The sequence below is a fragment of the Cataglyphis hispanica genome, chromosome 7 (assembly GCF_021464435.1).
Source record: "Cataglyphis hispanica isolate Lineage 1 chromosome 7, ULB_Chis1_1.0, whole genome shotgun sequence".
NCBI classification, from domain to species: domain Eukaryota; kingdom Metazoa; phylum Arthropoda; class Insecta; order Hymenoptera; family Formicidae; genus Cataglyphis; species Cataglyphis hispanica.
This window is the reverse complement of record NC_065960.1, coordinates 464,621-487,500: the sequence shown is the minus strand read 5'-3', so window position 1 is coordinate 487,500 and position 22,880 is coordinate 464,621. Positions and strand designations below refer to the sequence as shown.

Genomic DNA, 22,880 nt, shown 5'->3' with positions numbered 1-22,880 from the left:
TCAATATTTGAGGGTTTTTTCCGTAAGGGAGGCAGCACCTCGAAAATGGCATCACTGGTTATAAATGTATATAAAATCCATGTGGAATTTCATTTCGCATTAAAAAGTATATGAATGGAGGAAGTATGTTTTGAACCCCTTCTCTACCAAAAAACTAGACACATAGGTTACGGTTGAACCTCGCTTTGTGTGAAGTAGCAATTGTGATAATCGTACTAGCAGTAATACAAAGACAATTAAATGTAAACAAAAAAATATAAACACGCAAGTAAGATATAATGAAAAAATGATACAAGTAAATGCAAAAATTATGATAATCCAAAATTTCTGGAACCAGAAAAAAGCGCCACAAAATTCAAAATGCGTATTATTTAGGAATGTACTCTCTACACTATATGTAAAAATAAAAACGATCCATAAAATATAAGTTAATCCAAACATTTACAATTTATTATATTTATCAAAAAAATTTAATAAAATTTAATATATAATTATAAATTTTACTATTAATTTATAATTGTTTATAGAGTTACTATGAAAAGGATAGACCGCCGTCCAGATAATTCTAATTATGTGTCAAATTTATCAAAATAATATTTCGTTACATATATACATACATTTAATGATAAATTTATTAGCCATATAATACAACACGATGCATATTTTATACTAAATAAAATTATTTTTGATGACTCTATATGTTATGACTCTATATTCTATTGATTTTTTTTATATTCTCATCATATGTTTTCAATTTTAGATTTTAAGAAACTTATAATATAAAAAGAAAAATGTTAACATTTAATAGAAAATAAAATATATAAAAATAAGAATTCCATAGTCATATATAAAAAGTAAAACAAGTAAATATTTATTTTAAAGGATCCTTACTCAATGAATTTGATATATATAGCAATGTATCACATCTTTCAAAATTAGACATAACGCATTCTTTGTAGTTAGATTAATCATTTATCGAAAAAAAAAATACACATGTTACGAGAGAATTATTGCATTATTCTATCTATTGATAGTCACATCCCCGTTGATATGTTTGTCTTTGTACTTTTTCTTTGACATGGGCTACTCATATTTTTATTGGAGCTGAGATAAGCTCGTCTGTAGTAGCTGTATGTATTTTTCTTGCTACACCTAAAAAAATTTAGAAATTGTTTATTATTTATCAATAAATAAAACAAATATCTTTTTAATATAATGTAGATTAAAAAATAAAAATATGTAAAGTTTTTATTTACTTAATTTCTCATAATCTATCTTATATCTGTTTAATAAAAGCATGGTTTTATGATCTTATGATTGAATGAATAAATGAAACCTTTATTGTGGCCCTTAAGGGGATCCGTAAAGTCTGTTTTACCGATCAAAACGCGAATATTAAGTTAAAGTGTTTAATCTTTTTGTTTATCATAGATATCGACAAAACTTTTTCCATAATTAAAATATACATAATAACGGACTTCGGTAGATACGATTTCATATAAAAAAGTGACAAAAAATTAAAAAAATTACAGTTTTGTTATCGGCTTCTGCCATCAACATTTATTTAATATAAAAGATTTGTAATCTGCACGTGCCTAATCAGTAGCCATCGGACTTGGCATTTTATCAAAAAGTATCAATGAACTTAGAGAAATGAGTTTAGAAGTTTTGTAAAAAAGATAATACAATCTAAAATTTTCACATATGTGTGTATGCGAGATTGAGGCTCAAGAATGAAACAGAGCAGTAGATTAGTTGCGTGATGTCGCGATAGAGAGAGCTGCAATCCTACATGACAAAGACAGATATAATCGTACTCTCTTCGTTTCTTTCATGCATGTAGAGCAATATACATGTACGCAGAATACGCATTAACATTATTGCAGTTTCTCTATCTTTTTTTTCTCAATCATACACTCTATCTCTTTCTAATCACTTGCTTACTATGTACTACATATCGTTTCATGCTCCTTGCATATTCACTTATATGTTCGCGTTTCTCTCTCTCTCTCTCTCTCTCTCTCTCTCTCTTCCTTCCACCCTCCCTCTCCCCCTCTCTCTCTGATCATAGACAGATTATTTTCTGACTTTCTAAAGACTGCGTGCATGACCTGTTACAATAAAGAGAAGAAATTCAAAAAAGATAGATTGAATCTCTCTTTGGAATGACTTATCAACAGATTTTTGTAACTTTTTTTAACCAGCAGGTTTCTAATATAAAATGACTTTTCTAAGAGACATGGGACCAACAAAGAAATAAAGCTCTGTATAGATTATCTTCTGTAAATACAGAAAGTTCTAACTGATAGCTTCAAGAAGAAGTGCCATAAAAGATTGATCAACTCAAAGAAAGTTTTGTGGTAGGAACCGGAATTACAAGGGCTTAGGTTGGAGGCTTGGCAGTTCTAGAACAGTGCAGGAACACGGGCCGCCTATTCATCTGGGACCTTTATTGATAGTTTTAGAAGGCTTATAAATACTCTGTGATTTCCATTAAAAGAAAAAGTTGATCATTTTTTGTTAACGGAAGGGGAGAAAGTCTTCTTTGGTCCTCGAAGAAGAGAGAGGTATTCTAGTCGGATTCTTATGAACTAATCTCCTCCTCTTTAGTGTTCTTTTGGGAACATTTGAGAAAGTGTTATAACATTTTAGTGCCTTTACGCCTTTGTCCATCTAGTGGAAGGCCCTCCCTACCTTACAGAAAGAAAGAAGGATGTCGTCGATCTCAATCTTCCATGGCAAAGTAGAGACATCAGCTGCCTCGTCACATCTCTAATTGAGGAGTGAAATTGGGATCCAAGGTAAGCTAAGAGGCCGATCGATAACTAACTAATAATAAATATATTTGACATTATATATATTTTATGTTGTATACAAAGTGTAACTAAACAAACGCATATGGACAATACTATCAGATATAGAACAACAATTTAAATTGAAAAATCCTGTACCATCTCTCTTTTCGTTGTTATACAATGCTAAAGTTAGCTAATCGCCTGTCTATACAGCAGAAAGTCATTTCGCTATTCCGACTCTCGTCGTACTTTTTTTATTTTCCGTTGTAGACAGGCACTAATTCGTTAACTTTAACATCATATAACAAGGAAAGGAAAATTCAGATCAAAAAATAGTTCAGGACTTTTCGATTTGGATTATTGTTCTGTATCTCATAGTATTGTGTCCATATGCATTTGTTTAGTACACCTTGTATATTTTACACACACACACGCATGCACGCACGCACGCACACGCGCACACACACAGGGGACGCGCCGCTGTCTCCCTCCCCCTCCCTCATCCACCGGTCGCGGCGTGGTCTACCTCTCTTTCTGTTAACTCCTTGTCTACCAGTCGTGTCACAGTTCTTCCACGTGACATCATACTGCTGCGTGGTTTTGCCTCATCCCGCAACTCCCTCAGAGAACCATCGTTAGAATTTTCATAGCTCTACTACTCACAATCAATCGCGAGCATTCCGCACTTTTCGTTATACTCGCGATTGGTTTTGCTTTCGTTCTGCGTTATGTGATCCGTTGCATGAATTTGCACCCAAATAGTTTGCAGTTTATCGAGCGTTTAAAAAAGGGTGCCGCTGTTTTTGTACCTTGATGGAGGCCGGGCAATAGTCTTGCGGCGGACGATTATGGATAACGACGGAGTGGACCATTAACAAATATATCGAAAGTTTATTAAAATCAAGAGCAAAGAGATATATTTATTTACAAATTGCGTCAAAAAGCAGCCATTATTTTCATTTTAAGCAAAATTTATATTTTTTAATTTATATTTTAAAAGTTATTGTTGAAACAAGTATTTCATATTTACAAGTTTAAATCTGTGAATTTCTATAGCACACATTATGAGTCATCTAACAATAAGTTCAAAGATGATGTTAATAATCTTACAATTTCTGCAATTATTTTTTTCTAAAACTGTATATCATAAAATACAAAATTTTTCTGCATTTTTTATTTGTTTTCATATGAGTAAAAAATTATTCATTACTTTTTTATTATAACTTTTAGAATAATTTACATATGATAAATTATAAATATTAATAACAATATTGATAGGCATTGTAATACATAGAGCATGAATAATTTTTAAGTGTATTTCCAAGTATTATTCGCATTATACTTATTTGTTTTTTCATTGTACATACATAAACTTTTTTATAATTCTTCATAACAGAGTACGCAGCATCGATAAATACGCCATAGAAGTTTTGATAATCTGCATTAATATATATTTAATATTAATAAACATCAGTTTACAAAAATTGTTTTTATTTAAAAAATCTATAAAATTAAAATGGCCTTATTTCTAAATTGTGTAAAATCTAAAAAAAAAATTTAAAATAGATATTTATTCAAAAAAATAGTAATTGTATATTGAATAAAACTGCATAAATGTTTATACTTTACTGATTTTATCACTACTTAAATATATTGTGTTGGAGAGGTTCTTGTGAGTAATTCTCCGTAAAAAAAAAGTCGGAGATGGCATTGATGTTTAGAAAAGGGAGAGACTCTTAAGGCACAATTAAACACATTGCAATTGCACACTGTGCTATTAGACACATAAAGTTGCGCACTGTTCGATTGGACACGTTACATTCGTACAACGTTTGGACACATCTTTTTTGCGAACTATTTTAAACATTGTTATTTTTGGATACATATTTTTGAATAATTTGAAATACAATACATACACACGCATGTATACATGTAGAAAACTTTTGAAATTTTTGGAAATTAATTATTAACATTATTTTGCAAATAAACGTTTGTTGTAGTGGACACAGTTTGTTTACACACAGTTCGTTTGCGTACAGTTCATTTGCGCACAGTTCGTTTACGCACAATTTGTTTGCGCACAGTTCATTTGCGTACATAAATTTTAGTTTTAAATCAGAAATAAGTTCAATTTTTGTTAATTTAGATTATATTCTGATAGATTATCTGGAAGTGGAGCCCTCCTATGAGGGGAGAGGACAAATCATTGTGTCCACGTTTATACTTTACAAGCGAGACCCATTCCACAATTGTTGTGTGGAAGGAAAAGTATGCAAACTAAACGAACTATGCACAAACGAACTGTCCGCAAACGGACTATGTAAACAAATTGTGTTCATTGTAACAGTTGCTTATTTACAAAATAAAATTAAAAATAAATTTTCAAACATTTAGAAATCTTCTACATGCGTGTTATATTTCAAATTATACAAAAATATATATGTCCAAAAGCAACAGTGTCCAATCGAACAGTTCGCAAAAAGTTTGTCTCCGAATGAGCGATATGTAAATGTAACGTGTTCAATCGAATGGTGCTCAACTTTATGTGTCTAACAGCCTTGTGTATAATTTCAACGTGTCCAATTGTACTGTGCGCAAGTGAATGCTTCTCTTTAGGAAATATAATAAATTAAAATTTCATAATTTTATATTTAATGCTTTTTTTAAATATTATGAAATAAAAATAGGAACAGTAAAGTTTGTGCACGTTATATTTCTTGTAGAATAGAAGTGGAAAAATGTTTTTGTATATTTTGTATATTTACGAGATAGATACATGGTTATGGATATTTTGTTAATAATCAATTTCACCCACTTCTCGCAATAATTTATTATTTTTCCTTATTTCTTATTCCGGTGAATAAATATCTAAAGTGAAAATTATTGAATACATAAGCGGCTCTCCTCCACCTCCTACACTCCCCTCCCGAAAAAATTCTAACTTAACCCGAATTTATTTTCAAATGTTTACATTTAAAATTGCATACACAATTAATATCAAATTTCAATTTGTTATATCTTCTAAACCAATGCCGTGCGCCACTTCTTTCTTGCGAAGATTTATTCAGACTTCTCCTACAACATATTTAAGTGGCGAAAAATTGATGAAGTGTGACCTTTTATGCAATTGTGCCACGTATTGCAATGAATACAAAGCAACATAAACCCCATTTCTAAAAAAAAGGTAATTTAAATATAAATCCAAATTATGATAAAAATAATTATAACTATTAACTTATAATTATAAAATAAAGATATATAAGAAGCATACGAAAGGCAAATAATAGTCAAAGTGCAGGAAATAGACAAAAAGAATTTAATATATCAAGTATAAAGTTATATACATATTTAGGATAACTTTCGCTTTTCCGATCATTTTCGAACCATTTTCAGCAAAATAAGACCAAAAATAAAAGATATATAAAAAAGATTACATAACTTAAGGCCTGGGTAATCAATATTTAATGATAAATAAAATACGCGATGCGAATCAAAATGTGAGACATATACAATACAATCCGAGATGATCGTCTAGATAAGAATCGATTCCCTAACAGTATATGATATCATATGAATGTATGAATATACACATACTTATATTGAATGTATTATATTCATACGTAATTTATTGAAAATATTCATATAATGCCTCTGCAAACGTTATTTATCAAATATTCTCAGGATATATTCAGTATATAAAACTAAGTTTCGATATTTATATTGAATGTACTATGATGAACCCTAATATACTGAGAATATCTCAATAATATTTTTGTAATACATCGTTTATCTTCTTTTCGCATATTTTTTATATTCTCAGAACATTCTCAAAATATATAAATTAAACTTTTAGAGCGGGTATATCTATACGCCATATTGAATAAGTAACTTCCAATATTATTGATATTGATCTCTTGTAACTTTATAGTCTCATAATCTCCTGGCGGATGATTGCTGCGTATTGCAGATGTAATTTTAATTCGAGGTAATCTCTTTTATTCTTTAGAAATAAAATTATAAAAACATATTACGATGTTTAAAAATTTATTTTTGCAAATATTTCCATAATATTTTGTGCATACATTTCATAAATAACGAGAAAATTGTTTACAAATTGGAGGTTATCTCTTCTCAATAGACAATTCACAATATTCTTATGTCGTATATGTAACTGAAATGATCTTGTATTCTTTTAACATAAATATATTGAAAAATAACTACTGAAAAGATATATAAATATATATTTTTCATATTTTGTACACATTTCGTAATTTATTAGAAAAATTTATACAAATGGAATAATTTTTTTCTTATTATAGATTATTAACGTATTACGAGAGAATAATCCTTCTGATGCTACTTATATATAATAATGCATTAATTGCACTAGCCCTATTTTTAAAGTCAATTATATTTTATAATTTTTATAACATCAAAACAAAATTCTTTAGAAATACAAATTTAATAGCTTACGAGAAAACTGTACTAATACAAATGAGATATTCTTTTTCTTATTACAGATTAACAGTGGCGTAGCCAAGGGGAAGGATTAGGGGGATATATTCCTCCCCGAACTTTTAGAACCAAATATGAAAATGAAAGATTGAAAGCGGAAAGAGAAATAAAATTGTAACCACAGCCTCTGTGTGAACGTTCATTTTCAACATTAAAAATTCTTAAACATTACCTAAGAAATACAATAAGTGAAGTAAGACTGAACGGTTTGACACAAATGTACATTCATAATTTGACTTCGTCGATTAACATAGAAGAGGTACTAAACAGAGATATCTAAAAAACCTAGACGCATGCTTTTAACTTAATATGTATTATTTAATAAAAGAATTATATGTTGTTTTGTAGTTTTATTTTTTTTTTAATATTCCTTCCCGAAATCAAATCTTGGCTACGCCTCTGCAGATTAACTTATTACGAAAGCGTAATTACTCTTTTGGTATTGCTTACACATAATAGTGCGTTAGTTACAATTCTGCTGCCATCGAAGGATCAGACGTAAGAGTTTTTGACATCTAAATTTAGGTAAGAAAAAAAATATTTTATTTGTATGAGTAGTTTTTTCATAAAATACGAAATTTGAATTTCTTGAGAGACTGATGTTTCGATAGTATAAAAATTTTTATTTTAAAGCAAAACGTTTTATTTTATATTATTATTTTATTTTGAAAATTAATCAAATTTCCGTTCGAAAATAATACCCGTACTAGCATATTATTTTGCATATAGAAATATAGAAGAAAGTGGGGTAAAATCGGGTAGGCAGGTCAAACTGAAAACCTCTGTTTTTTGTGATAAATGCTATTATCTTTGACAACTCGTGTTATTAATTGTAGATTGACCATCATTATTTTAAATCGTGCTCACGTGCATATGATATTTATTTTTTGAAAGAAATTCAAAATTTTCGGGCCAGAAAATCAATATTGATCGATATTGGAACAACAATCGAGTTATTATCGCTTTTATACAGAGTATTTGATTTGATAAATGCATTCATATTAGAGATATATATTTGCATTAATTTTGATCATCACTTTGTATGCCGGAATATATAACCGCCGTGTTTGTTATTTTTCTCGTGTTGAGGCAAAACCGAGTACCTACATATCTCATGTAATGAAACGAGGAAAAACTGTTATTCTGATTTTGTCTCCCTACAAAAAGCACTTAAAAAATGGAAACTACCACTCAGAAGAAGAAATTACTTGAAAAAATAATTTTTTGAGATCCTACAAAAAGCAGTTGAAAATGAAGACTACTATTCAGAAAAAGAAATCACTAAAAAAGTTTTTTGAGATCCCTTAGAAATTAAAAAATTAAATAAAAAAGTCCTGCAACAATGTAAAGCAAGAGGATGTCTTTATTTATGATTTTTGTTTATAAAATACAATTTATATTGTATTTTGATTAAAATAAATAAAAGTTTTGTAATTACACTGATACATTGATGTTTTATAATATATGTTTTAAAATGAGTATCCGATTTTACTGGTTGGATAAAACTAGGTATCTTGAATTCTTAAAAAATTCTTTTATTCTTGATAATTAAATATTTTTTCAGCAACTAACTTCATTTTCTCATAGCTTAAGATCCAAAGACTACTAATGGTCAGTAAAATTTTTTTTGCTTTCTGATTTTTTGTAGGAAGATAAATCCAAAAAAGTACTTGGTTTTATCCTACTTTTTCCTATATATATATATATATATATATATATATATATATATATATATATATATGTATACTATGAACTAAAATAGAAGGAACATTAGAATATTCTTAGTATCTACTTAATATGTCCTAGTACATATTTTGAATGCTCTGAGAATACATGCAATAGAACTAAAAACTTTTGTGATATTCTCTAAACATTCTCAATATTTATCTACATGTGCTATTAGAGTTTCTGTCATTACGAAGCATAAGTTATCGAATAGAGCGGAAAACATTTGTTTCCTCGATAAAATGTAATGAGTTACTTAAGAAATAACGTTCTAAAATACAAAACTTGACAAAATGACTAATAAAATCAAAAACGCAAGAAAGTAATTCATCAAATAACCATGTAACAAAAATCACTCAGAGCAGTCACATGTTCATTATAACTTTCAAAAATCGTTAATTGAGAAAGTGAGACAAAAAACAAAGATCTGCTTGGCAGATCAATCATAAATTTATTAAGGAAAAAAAACAAAAACAAACCAATGATAAAATCAAACAGCAAAGAGAGATAAGTTCTCTATTATCACTCTATTGCATAACAATAAATCTTTGGTATTCATTTTGCAAGTTCAAACCGGTTTTCTTTAGCGTTTAATGAATATTTCCGATAAAAGTCTCTAATCAAAATAATGTTTAACATCCAAGACTTCAACATTATTCTAATTAAAATCATGATTCAACGCCAATCTATTTCAATAATATACGAAGACTAATACATCAAGCTTTCTTTTGCGCCTATTTCCCGCGCTTTAGCTCTTGTTATGTCCGCGTGCGTGCGTGCATCCATGCTTGCGTGTGTGCTGCGTTTTTTTTTGTTTCTTCTATCTTTACTTTATCTTAGAGTCTTTTATCTTCTCTTTTAATTATAACTATTTTATCAATTTGATAAATTTTTTTATGAAGTTTTGTACATAAAAATGTTTGCTGAAATACTTACATCCGTAAAACTGTTCAAAGAGAATATATAAAATCTGCCAGCTGTTAAATATAGCATAACTTGCCCATGAATCATACATATAAGTAAACACTTCTTGCAATTGGGCGGCATTTCATACCAATCGCATTCGTAATATGCATCTTGAACGTTTATACACTAAATGAAACAATTGAAAAATAAAGATTTTATTTAAATACAAAAATTCTTATTATTAATGATATAAAAGGGAAGGTACAAATCCTATCGGCATTTTAATACGAGTAAATTTGCATTTCTTGATTATATGTATCAGTTTTAATAAATTTATAAAATGCTTGTTATGTATTATATTGGAACTAATCTAAACAAAATTGAAGAGATCTCTCTAATTTTGAATATTATTGTAATATTTCTATAAATAATTTTCTACAAATAAGAGAAACGATCTAATTGAAAGCGATAATCAGAACGCAATTTCTTTTCCTTTCAAATGTGATTTATTTATTGTACATATTCATATGTTTCGATTATTGTTTTAATGTCGATATCTTAATGTCTTAATTGGATCATCATCAGCAGCTGTTAAATAATACAATAATGATGAACTATACAAGGTGTCCTGCAGATTATGCAAACGCTCGTGAGCGGGTAGAAGACAGTAAACTGAACAGAAAAGTCCTTTACCATTTTGCAATTTTTGCAATAATTATTGAAATATTAATTAAAAGATATTGACGAATAAGCACGCGTTTCGCGCGGCTATCGCGCGGCTAGACCATGGGACGTACGCTTTAGGCGTGACAGCACCGAGCTTCATAGTGTCGCACGGCAACGAAAAGTTTGGCCTCGCAACGAGAGAGATACGCGAGAGATTTTATTTTTAAAGAATCTCTACAAGGTAAGAATAAGTGTGTGAGTGAACGAGTGGGAGGGCAAATGAGTGAGTGAGCAAGCGAGCGAGCGAGCAAGCAAACAGATAGAAGCGAGAGGAGTGAGTGAGAGAGAGTAGAAGAGAGAGAGAGAGAGAGAGAGAAAGTGTGTGTTTGTGTGTGTATGTGTGTGTAAACATGTATGTATGTATGTAATACGCGTGCACGTTCTCATACATACCCACACACACACTCATCGCGTATAGCAAATAGCTGATCGAGTGCGTAACGGGATGATTTAGAACAATCGTTTGTTTTTAAAGTATTGTATTCTTGAATGATTTCTAAGATCATTTTTCCTTTACGAAAATTTTGTCTGAAGCTTAGTTTTTAAATTATAAAAGAAAATAGTGAGCGATTTACGGGATGAGTACACTGTAGCGCTCGAGTCAGCTGTAGCGAGCGCCTCGCGTAAGCGCCTGCATCGAATGGTAAGATGCGCCGTCCCTGCCTACCATATGTACCCGTCCCGTAATTCGCTCACTATTTGCTTTTATAATTTAAAAACTAAGCTTCAGATCAAATTTTCGTAAAGGAAAAATCGTTTCAGAATTCATTCAAGAATACGATCCTTTAAGGACACTATACTTGTTTTGATACACCCTGTATGTACAAGTATATGTATGTACAGCGTATCTGACAACGTCCAATACTTTATTATTAGCGTATTCTAGAAGTAAAATAGAGTCAAAAATTCTAATACAAAAATTTTGGGGCTGCAATAGTTTTTGAGTTATAAACGATAAAGTTTGCCAATAATATCGCGTAAAACATACGCGCTCAGGCTCATAACAACTTACATGCTTACTAGTGATCCTCCAGAGAATGATCGGTCTAATCGTCGCCATTTGTTTCAAAAGCGGAAGTGGTATATTCAGCAGCAAAATTCAAACGTGTTTCAATGTATATTAAGTTTGTTTCGTGGTCTTTTTCTTGAATTCTTTCTATCTCTCTTACTTGCTTGCTCCTTTTCTCTGTGTTTCCGGTTTTAAAACAAATGGCCGTCGATCAATAGAAAACGATACTGTTTATACCAATCATTCCCTGGAAGATCACTAACGCATATCGATCTATCATCTGTTACAGATTTTTCCAAGTCAGGTGATATTGATTTTTACTAAACAGCTGATTTTATTTTGTCGTTTTCTATGCATTATGCCTACATCGTACATTATGGCGACAGGCTAATATTAACAAGTATTAATAAATCTTACCGGAAAACATTTAATTCTTGAATAGGTTAATTAAATATTTGATCAATTATATAAATATTAATTATTAATAATAAATATTAATAATAAATAAAATTATCAAAACTAATAACAATATAAATATTAATAGAAATAATTATAAATATTCTTCTATATTTTTTCTCGTTGCGCGTTTATACTCCCGCAAATTGGCCGATTTTTTAAAATTAATTTCTTAATAATTATTGCGAAAATCACAAAAGATTTTGCTGTCCGATTTAACTTGCTCAACCTGCAGACGAGAGATGATACGATTACCGGACATTCTACATATATATGTATGTATATGTTTATATATATATATATATATGTATGTATATGTTTATATATATTATATAAATAATATATATATATATAAATTATATGAATAATATATATTATATAAATAATCTAAATTGTCCCCATACATGCAAAGGATTTATCCTACCGTGTGGTATAATTGCTTATTACTTCTATCCAACAATACCTGTTGAGTCAGTTGGTCACCAATTAAACAGTATCCAAAAAGCATAACAAGCGCTATAACGGCAAAAAATATAAAAGTGCAACAAGTCGCCATTTCCGAAACCTGTAAGTTCTAACAAATATAAAATGTCATTTATAAATATATCATAATGTTTCCTAAATCGCAATCAAGATTTTTTTTGTGAACAATTTGAAATCAATATTTATCTCGCAGAAGTGTTTATTATAAACTATTTTTACTCATTAGTTATATGGAGGACATAAAAGAGCTTATATTCTTATTGAAGAAAAATCTTCTCTAAATTTGATAAAAAATTATGGAAAATATAATATAGCAGAAAAAATCACATAATTAATGATTAAATTAAACAACATATACAATATATACAATATCTCTCCTCCCCCAAAAAAAAAAAATATATATATATATATATATATATATATATATATATATATATATTGTTATAATACATTTTACATAATGCTATTAACTAAAATCTTAATAAATTTAATTTTTTATAATAACAATTAAATGATAATAGTGATACATACTGTTATGACATAGTACAGCGAAATAGCCAATACAATACTATTGCCAAGAAGTTCATCCAAAAGAATTAAATTGAAAATATTATCCACGGATTTCGCCATCCTTTAGCGGCCATAGTATTTCAATAAAATTATGCAAATAAAAAGAGAATTAAGTATAGAAAAAAACAATAAATATTTGTATAAGTGTCTTATTATTTAAAAATATAACTGTAATTATTCTTACCACATTATTTTGAGATGCATTCGAACAAAATTACAAATTCTATTTACCACTATATCTTGTGAGTATGTTCTAATATTTCTGATACGGTATGATAAAATGGATAATTCCCCACAAATGTGGAACACTAAAATAACTATTAAACAAATCGCCGCCATGTGACAAATAGCGGCATAAACCATCGGGAATAAGTACAAATACATTAATATATATGTATAACTATTAGTAGTGTCGACAAATGTATGCACTCTGTAGGGTAACATAAAAGATTCTGTATCGTTATGTAACACTGAAAAAAAATTAAGAAAATAAAAATTTTTTATATAGTAAAAAATAACATTGTAGTGTACAGTAGTTAAAAATACATAATGACTAATAATTAATAATAATCATTTTCATCTATTATTTTACAATGATAGATTTTTAATTACTCATACATTACATTATATCAATTTAGTAAACCAAAATAATTTATAAATTTTAATAATATTGTTTAAAATTATTAAATATTGTAAATACAATTTACACTTCTTTTCTTATGATTAGTTAAATAAATTTTGTGTACCTTTATCGCTAGTTGAGAAACGTAAAAGCGGTCTAAAATACAACGTCATGATTGTAATGAACATGCCAGTAATCGAGCCATATGTAAATATCTTGGACGTGTAATTATAATTATAGTAAATTCTTTCTTCTTCAGAATTTTCAAATTTGCGATCCTTCATATCCTTTTAATCGCATTAATTAGATGCTTCAACAAATTACTATAACGAATCAGCCACAATATCGTAAATGTCATAGTATATGCTACTGTTTCCACGAGATTCATCACTATCAGCTCCAGATTACCAAAAACATCATAAAGATTAGTATATGCCATAACAAGATATAGAATATAATATGATATATAAATTGCGAAACGAATATATGTTCGTTTGAACGGCCATACTCCCCCAATGGAGAAAATACGTTCTAAATGAATAAATAAATCTTCAATATCGCCGACTTTGATCTGTAATACAATTTTTATAACAGAAGTTGTTGGAAATAATACACACACAATAGTTAGAGATTGTGCCTTAAAAATATATATTATAATAAAAATATATATACTATATATTATAACAGTTATATATATTATAAAATATATATTATAACAGTTAATATAATAGTGTAACGATATTAAATAAGAAACTGGCAAATAAGAGCCGAAACTCGGTTATTATAGAGCAAACTTTTGGTTATTTAATTTCATTGACAAGTATGCATTAAATGTGATCGTTTCTTGGTCCATCTTCAGCATAGATAGCAATATATAAAAATTAATTTCGTATTCAAACCTTAACATGTTTGACATACAATAAACTAATCATGCTAATCATAATAAACATTATACATAACATCATCTTTCAGACAAAACCATTTTCGTATGAACAATTTGTTTGTACATAGGCGGCCCAATAATAAAGGTACAGTCATTGATTATACGTGATCTGTGCGCGCGCGCAATCTCAAGGTCACAGGCATGTTACAGGCATTGTTACAGGAAGGAAAAGATTAATAGTCATGCAAACATTGTAGTCTTCCATCTATCGAAGTTTGATAAGTAAATAAGATGGCCAATATGACTGAAAATTATTATCCAAATTCGAGGTGCGCGCAGTTATAAGATTTTTGCAAGCAAAAGACTGAATGAGAGTATGATTCATTATTCGATTAGTGAATGTTTATGGCAAGAATGTTTTAAGCTGAATGATATTTTTTGAATTTCTTACATCACATGCATACTTCTTTTCTTAAAACATTCACTAATCTAATGATGAATCTCATACTCAGATTTACATCTTTTGCTTGAAAAATCTGATAACTGCCACACTTCAAACTTAGAAATAATTTTTAATCACCGACTATTTTGTTCGCTTGTCAAACTCCGATCAATGGATAAGATAACAACGCTTGCATATTGTTTCTTTCTCTCATGTTTATAACTTCGAGGTTGCGTGTAGAAATTACGTATAATTAACGTCTATACTTTTATCGGCTCGCTCTCGTGTTATTTATTATTTAAATTTGATCATCTATTTTTAAATTACATATTATATTTACATATATATATTAGGGTGATTGTTAAAAAAAAGTTATTGCTGCCGCACCCTAAAAGAGTAATAATTGATAAAAAAAAGTTCTGCAAAACCTCAAATCTGTAAATTAAAAACGCGTGCCTCTTAAAAAGAAAAGTTTGAAAGACGTTTTCTTTTATTTTTGCTTTGTTAATTAGCTGTATCAGCAGTTAAGAAAAATTTTTTTTTACAATGCAACAAAACAATTAAATTTTAATGAATTTTTTTATCATACAAAATATAATAATTTTATTCAATAAAAAATAATTATTATATCAAATATATTATTCAAATAATCAGTAATTATAAATATTTATACGTTATTTAACAAATTGAAACTTGTAAAATTACATCTATTTATTATACTAAAAATGATAAGCAAAATCTTGAAAAAAGATGAAAAGAATGGAAAAAAAACAGATTATTAAATTTGTATTTTTAGCTGTTCCCTTTAATTTATAGACTTGGGGTTTTACAGAACTTTTTTTTCAATTATTACTCTTTTAGAGGGCGGCAGCGATAATTATTTCTTTAACAATCACCCTAATATATACAGCAGTGTGTGTGTGTGTGTGTGTGTGTGTGTGTGTGTGTGTGTGTGTGTGTGTGTGTGTGTGTAGTGTGCACAGAGTGTAACAAAAAGTTAGGAATAAATTAAACAGCGTATTTAAATAAAAAATAAAAATTCAATAAAAATAAAAGAGTTTTTCTTATATAAAATTATGTTCTACGGACCTTCGTTTTCAAGGTATAGAGCGGTAAAGTTTTTGTTTGACTTTTGAATAAAAGAAAATAGTACAATAAAATTTTGTTTGTAGTTTAAATTAATAAAAATTTATTAAACATAAAAAATAATTCCCTATCTCATTCAGTGGCGTAGATATGAAATTTGATGAGACTATTACAAAAAATATTTTTGTAGTAAAACATTAACTTCTTACATTCATGGCAAATCGAATTGCAGTTTTTCAACTGATAATCCGTAACAGCGACTCGTTTTTTGCAATCACTTATATGCCACGATTATAAATACGTAATAGTCAAGATGTAAATCTGGACATTAAACATTTGTGTAATGCTCATTTTATCAATCTATTATTTTTTAGATTTGATATGTGTGTGTGTGTGTGTGTGTGTGTGTGTGTCGGCTTGATATTTAACAACCTAATAGCTCGTCTGTTATTAGGCTGTTATTAACTATAATTTTTCTTGTTGCATCAATTATCTTACTGTCTCATGCAATCAAAAGCAAATCTGTATTTTTGTTTCTTACATTCTATCTTTCATTTTCTTATAATTTGTATAAAAACATTAAACGTTTTTAACATTAGTATAGATAGTTCTTAAACTTCTCAATTTTTTCAATAAATACTTAGCAATATTTTCCACGTAATTATCTTTGTAAATGGCATAGAATGCAATTATTTTATAGAATACAATTATTTTATAGAATGCAATTATTTTATAATTTTTGTCAATTAGAGAGAAATATTCTAATTAAAATGATCGACGGAACTTAGAAATTTTGTATCTATCTGTCTATTGCTTGATAGGTTTGTGATAGCTGTTACGTCTAGTGGACTCTACGATTCTATTCTTTCCCACGATTCAAGCACACACAAGGTTTTGGAAAAACTATAAACATAAAAAATGCATTAAGCAATAGCTGGCGAGTACAATCACTTTAGAAAATATAAGCTTAAAACACTTGGATAACATAAAATAATAAAATGTTGGAGACTACAGCATCCGCTTGCACTGAAATTTCATATTTTAATGCTAACCAAGTGATAGCAAAGCGGAAAAACTGATACTTTTTTATCGCGAGGAATTTCATAAAATGTAAAAAAGCGATCAAAGGTAGCCCACCAAAAAAACGCACATAATTACGAAACCGCACGTGCATTAGAACTAGGCTAATAAACAAGATATACACGCATTATCATAAACTCAAATGACCAGTAAAAGTTAATCCGTTTTATAATGAATGCCACCGACCATATCGAAAACCCTAGAATTTTTTATTTTAAAAGATCTTCTATTTGTAGACAAATTCAACAACACTCCAATTCGTTATATTTTTTAAAATTACTTAATAGAGAGGGTAAAAAAGAATTGTGAAACGATCTAACAAAAACTGCTCTTCGTTAGATATTTCTATGGGGGTATCTACTCTCTTTTCTAAAAAGGTAAATCGAGTATATAAATAGGTATTTCTATAAAAAAAAAATTAAGTGAAGAGGAATTGAGTGTCTTGTTGTACTACAGTATACACGATTTTATCCATAATTGTACCTGTTTATCCCCCATTTTTCCACTTGATCTGAGCATATATAACCTCGAAGATTCTTATTCGCGTCATGCAATTACGCTATCGAACTGAAATTGATTTGTGCCTTAATGAAGATGTTTCAAAACTTAGTTGTCAGTAATATTTCTCAAGTTCTTCGGCCGTTATTTACCTGTGAATTTTCCACGGCACATTTATGAAGTAGCATCCGTCGTATAGCCAGTCTTTGCCGTTCAGTTGCGCTTGCATTTGTGGCATCAACAAATATATCAAAAAAGTAGTGATACGACTTGCGACAATTCTCTTTTCTTTCTCCTCTTCTTTGTTCCATTATTTTTGTTTTTCATTGTTACTAATACTTACCTGCGGAAAATTAAAGAAGACCTAATAAATAAACTACATACAATCAGAAAATAGGCAGAATAGACGAATGCGAGAAATTGTTCAAGTTATGATACAAACTTTGCACATTTTGACACTTTAAAGTAAAATTCTATTTTTTAATTTGTTCACATCGCCTCTCTCTCTCTCTCTTTCTGCTGTTGAGAAGATGTCAAATATCGCTCCGTAAAAGTGTTAACTTTTAAGTGATTAATAGTCAGAAAGAATGATAAAAAATAATTAAAATCATTATTGCATAGACCGGAATTAACCATGAATATTATCTATCCAGATTGTGAGTGTAAAAGCGACATTTTATGTACGGGACATTGAAGTCTCGACAGGTAGGCATTAAAGATGGATTGAGAAAGTTATTGAGTGAATCACCGTGAGTTAGATCGCATGAAACCTAAGATAAAAATTGTCAACATTAGCAAAGAAGAAATAAAGTTGAATGACGATTTAACAGATACAATCAAAAAGCAGAATAAAATTGCGGTAAATAAACGATTTCATATACCAATAATGAAGAGAATAGTTAAAGAGATGAAAAATAATAATCCAATTCGGAAGAAGAAGAATGAAAGAAATTTCGTAATAATTGAAGCAGATGAAAAAACTTATGAATTAATGTTAAGTAAAAAAAAAACGTACGATAGAAAAAATATTCTGCGTTCAATCATATTAGTGTTAAAAAATGTTTTAAATGCTGCAGTTATCATCATATTGCAAAAAATTGCATACAAAACGGAACATGCCACAAATGCAGAAAATCATAAAATAAATACATTGCGACTAAGAAAAGATATGTACATTGTTCAGACAAAATTCAAAGATACGATCTAAAGATAATGATGAACACTTAATCCGGAACTTAATTCGATATTTAAGAGAACAATACAAGAAGAGAAGCAGAGAGCAGGCTGAGAGGATATTAAATAACAACGAGGAAAAAAATAATATTATAAAAAATAAAATAAAAAAAGAGAGAGATACAGCATGAAATTATGAAGAAAATCAATTCTGCAATTATAGTATTTGCGGAGATTAGATTGAATATTGAAATTGAAAATAGTGAAATAAATGTATCGGGTTATAGTATTATTAGATGTGATGCGGAAAATAAAAGTATAGAAAAAGCGGTTTTATATATAAGAGATGATGTTAAATGTGAAATATTATTAGCAAACAAAATAATATTAAACTGCAATAATATCAAATCTATAAATGGTGATAAATCCGAAGGTGCGAGTAAAAAAATTATTTATTGAATTAATTATTGAAAATAAAAGAATTATGGAAAATTTTGAGATGATTAAAATAAAAGACTTAGAAATCATTATGAGACCGTCAAAAAGGAAAGCACGAAAGAGAATATAACTAGTGATACTCGAATATTAAAAGTAATGTTTTGCATAATAAAAGAAGAGTTTATTAATATAATAAATAATTCCTTGATGGAAGATTGCTATCTAAATAATTGGAAAACATCCATGATACCCACCCCAAAAATAGAAAAAGCAAGTAAATATAGGCCTATTAACAATAAATTGGGAATACTGAGAGATATAGCCAAGGCGCAAATTTTTTGTGCATAATAACTTATTATTGTTAAATTTTAATTAATAAAAATGCATTAAAAGTGTACAGTTTAGATCATTTTTTGATCCATTTCTTCAGTATAGACATAAAAATATAAAAATTGAGTTGGAATTTTAAAACTTGATATGCACAACATTTATTGTTGCAATCAAATTCTAAATTAAAATTAATAATTAGCATTTAAGGAAATTAATAAAGGAAGGCTCACTAAAACTTGTTTATGCCATTACTACACGTATATTGTCCATGGTTTATAATATAATAACTAATAACTAAATATAATACCTAATGTTAATACGTTCGGTATGGTTACAAAAACAATCATAAAGATAGTAATAAACAAAAATCAAAAAACAGAAACCATGAAAGAAAGAAATGCGGCGTTGAGATAATTTTCAAATCTAATTCAAATTTTAAAATTAAATTTAAAAAAATTTAAGTTTTTTAATTTGTCTTCTAATTTTTTGAATTTTTGCAAGTTCTCCATTATATAGGGAAAATACGTACAGATACAAAAACAAGTCATAAAATTATAAATAGTAGGAAAAGGCAATACACAAGACTAATTAAATTCGATCCAAACTTTTAAATTCAAGTTCAAATTCAAAATCCATCAATTTTTTAATTTTGGCAAATTTTTCATCATATAGTGGAAATACATACAGATCACAAAAACAAGTCATACAAAACAAAACTATAAAAACAAAAACCGTGGGAACAAAACAAATGTGCCAAATTTAATTTTTTTTAAATTCAAACTAAATTTTTAAATAAAAAAGAATAACCAGTATCTTAGCTGAAAAAACTGTGAAGTTACTGCTCATAAAAACATTTCCCCATAGTTATCCTTAGATTTATGAGTTATTGTCAGAGGTTAGTGGGGAGATAATAAGTCGACACACGTGTTGACGCGCAAAAGAAATCGTTTTATTACGATAAGAAATTGTGGCGAATATAAGCGACTCTTACGTTCTCGCGGAGGCACACGCCGGAAGTAGAAGTACGGAAAGTAAATCTCAAACCGCGCGAAATAACGTGTGTATCGAGATGTAGGGCGCTAAGCACGCCAAAGCATCGTAAGATTGGCGCCCGAGATCACCAACAACTTCTCGAACCCAGCGGACCGTTGCAGCCTCCCGGGCCGGTGCAAGCTCCATTCCTGCAGACGTCACACGTTCGCGTGCTTTGGGCGAGAGAAAACCCTCGATCAGAAAATCAGAAATCTGTTATTCTCGACGTAGATGTATTCCAACGATAAGCCGACCGCTTTAGATTGCATCTCTGGACGAAGTAATCGGCATAAGTCGACGTGCTCTCTCGAGTAAACATGGAGTTCTCAGCTAGTTTCAAAACACTTCGGTTGTCGCAAAAGACAGCAATGTTAGCCGATTAATGTGAACCCGAGCGTTTAAAAATCGACGGAGATAATAGACCTTTTGCGCATTCAGTTCTGAAACCACCTACTCCAATTCGGTTGTAGACAACGCGACCGTAGACTGTTTTCGCATCCCAGGACACAGGACATCCGCTTTGAATAGAAAAATGTATCCCGTGTATGATCGCCTGTCATCGCAACAGCCTCCGGAGTCTGCGTCCACGAATCCCTTTGATAGATTCCAGAGTTGCTCTCGTAGTCCGGAAGTCGAATGTGCCGCGCAAGTATCGTGAATACTTTGCTTTGGTCGCCTTCCAATGTTCAGTTCCAAAACAGTTATTGAATTAGCCCAAGTAGCTCACCGCGAATGCAATATCTGGTCGCGTGGATTCGATAAGTAGGTGAGAGTCCCAACGAGCTCGCGATGCGGAAGTAATATTTATCTCACCATTTATCTCGCTTTCTGGTACGTTATCTAGCTACCTGCTAGTTGTGCCGTTCCTTCGCCCTCCATCTTGGTTGAGGTGCAGTTTGCGAGATTCAATACCGCCTCTACGAGCTCGTAAAGCACGAAACGTACGCGTCGCCGCACAGAGGATAGCAGGGTACTGTCAGGGCACGACCGTTCTTTCACTTACGATGCTGGATAATGCCATCGTGTTAGAAGGGCATTGTTCACACGCTACCATAGCATAGCTTCAAGTATGTCGCTGTTTGCTCGCGCTCATGAAGCAGATCGCGTGATGTTCTCTCGATCGGTCAATGGTTCCGGAGTCGTCGGTAACGCTGCTCTGTATTCGCTTTTACAATACCCCGACCGCTGCCTTAGCCAGCATGGCCCCGAATCCCTCAGCGCGCGATATTCACTGCGCGCATCAGTACTTCTCCTTACTATTTTCACACAGATACGCCATCCGAGTTGGCAAATCGCGGTGGTCGATGGCTATTCAAAAATTTCGGGACTGGCCGGTAGAGCTGTATGGTAGCATTATTGTCAACCGATCTGGTTCATAATCACGCCTATATCATGCAGTTTGTCTGCGGCATCGAAAAATCATCGAGATTGGACGCACATCGTTCCGTCCGTCTTTTGAGCAGGCGTACCTCCGTTTCTGGCTGGCTCTTTCGACTCATACGCTCCGCAACCTTGATCATTCCACAATGCTTTGCCATACTCATTCATCCGCGATTCGGTTTTGGTTGGTCGACGAATGATACGCGTAAGCGGCCGGTCGTTTGTCGACTGCGTACATGTTTGGCAACGGTAACCTGAGGTTTTGCTAGAATTCTATTACATAGTTCCACGATGTTCTTGACTAACATTCTCATCTGCAGTTTCCATATGTTATAATAGTGTCCTTACGTGGTAGTTGATCTTCACCGAATTCATCGCTTTCATGATGATTTCACGAAACTCAGTACGCCCACGATCAAGAAGCCCAACTCAAAAGCTTGGTTTGCGACACAGCGGGAATTTTCGAAGTTTTGCAGGAGCTTTTACTTCTCACACATGCGAGTCCGAGCCCATAACCCGTCGGAGATTAGTGGGGAGAATAAGTCGACACACGTGTTGACGCGCAAAAGAAATCGTTTTATTACGATAAGAAATTGTGGCGAATATAAGCGACTCTTACGTTCTCGCGGAGGCACACGCCGGAAGTAGAAGTACGGAAAGTAAATCTCAAACCGCGCGAAATAACGTGTGTATCGAGATGTAGGGCGCTACAAGCCGAGACTCATAAGATT

At 30.6% G+C, this 22,880-nt stretch overlaps 2 protein-coding genes across 2 annotated transcripts in view; one reads left to right on the top strand and one right to left on the bottom strand.

Annotated features, from left to right (window-relative positions):
• The window catches only part of LOC126850757 (probable multidrug resistance-associated protein lethal(2)03659), a 209,410-nt gene extending 208,732 nt beyond the window's left edge, over nt 1–678 (top strand). The window contains 1 exon segment of the mRNA XM_050594052.1: nt 528–678. Within this exon segment, the coding sequence (XP_050450009.1) occupies nt 528–563 (36 nt within the window). The 3' untranslated portion in view covers nt 564–678.
• A 3,484-nt stretch (nt 679–4,162) lies between these two features.
• Nucleotides 4,163–22,307, bottom strand: LOC126850950 (odorant receptor 2a-like). The gene is given in 8 exon segments (XM_050594440.1): nt 4,163–4,233; nt 9,972–10,127; nt 12,596–12,706; nt 13,147–13,246; nt 13,370–13,655; nt 13,932–14,099; nt 14,102–14,378; nt 22,239–22,307. Coding segments are annotated over 8 exon segments (1,218 nt in total). The 3' UTR covers nt 4,163–4,182.
• Nucleotides 22,308–22,880: the final 573 nt, after the last annotated feature.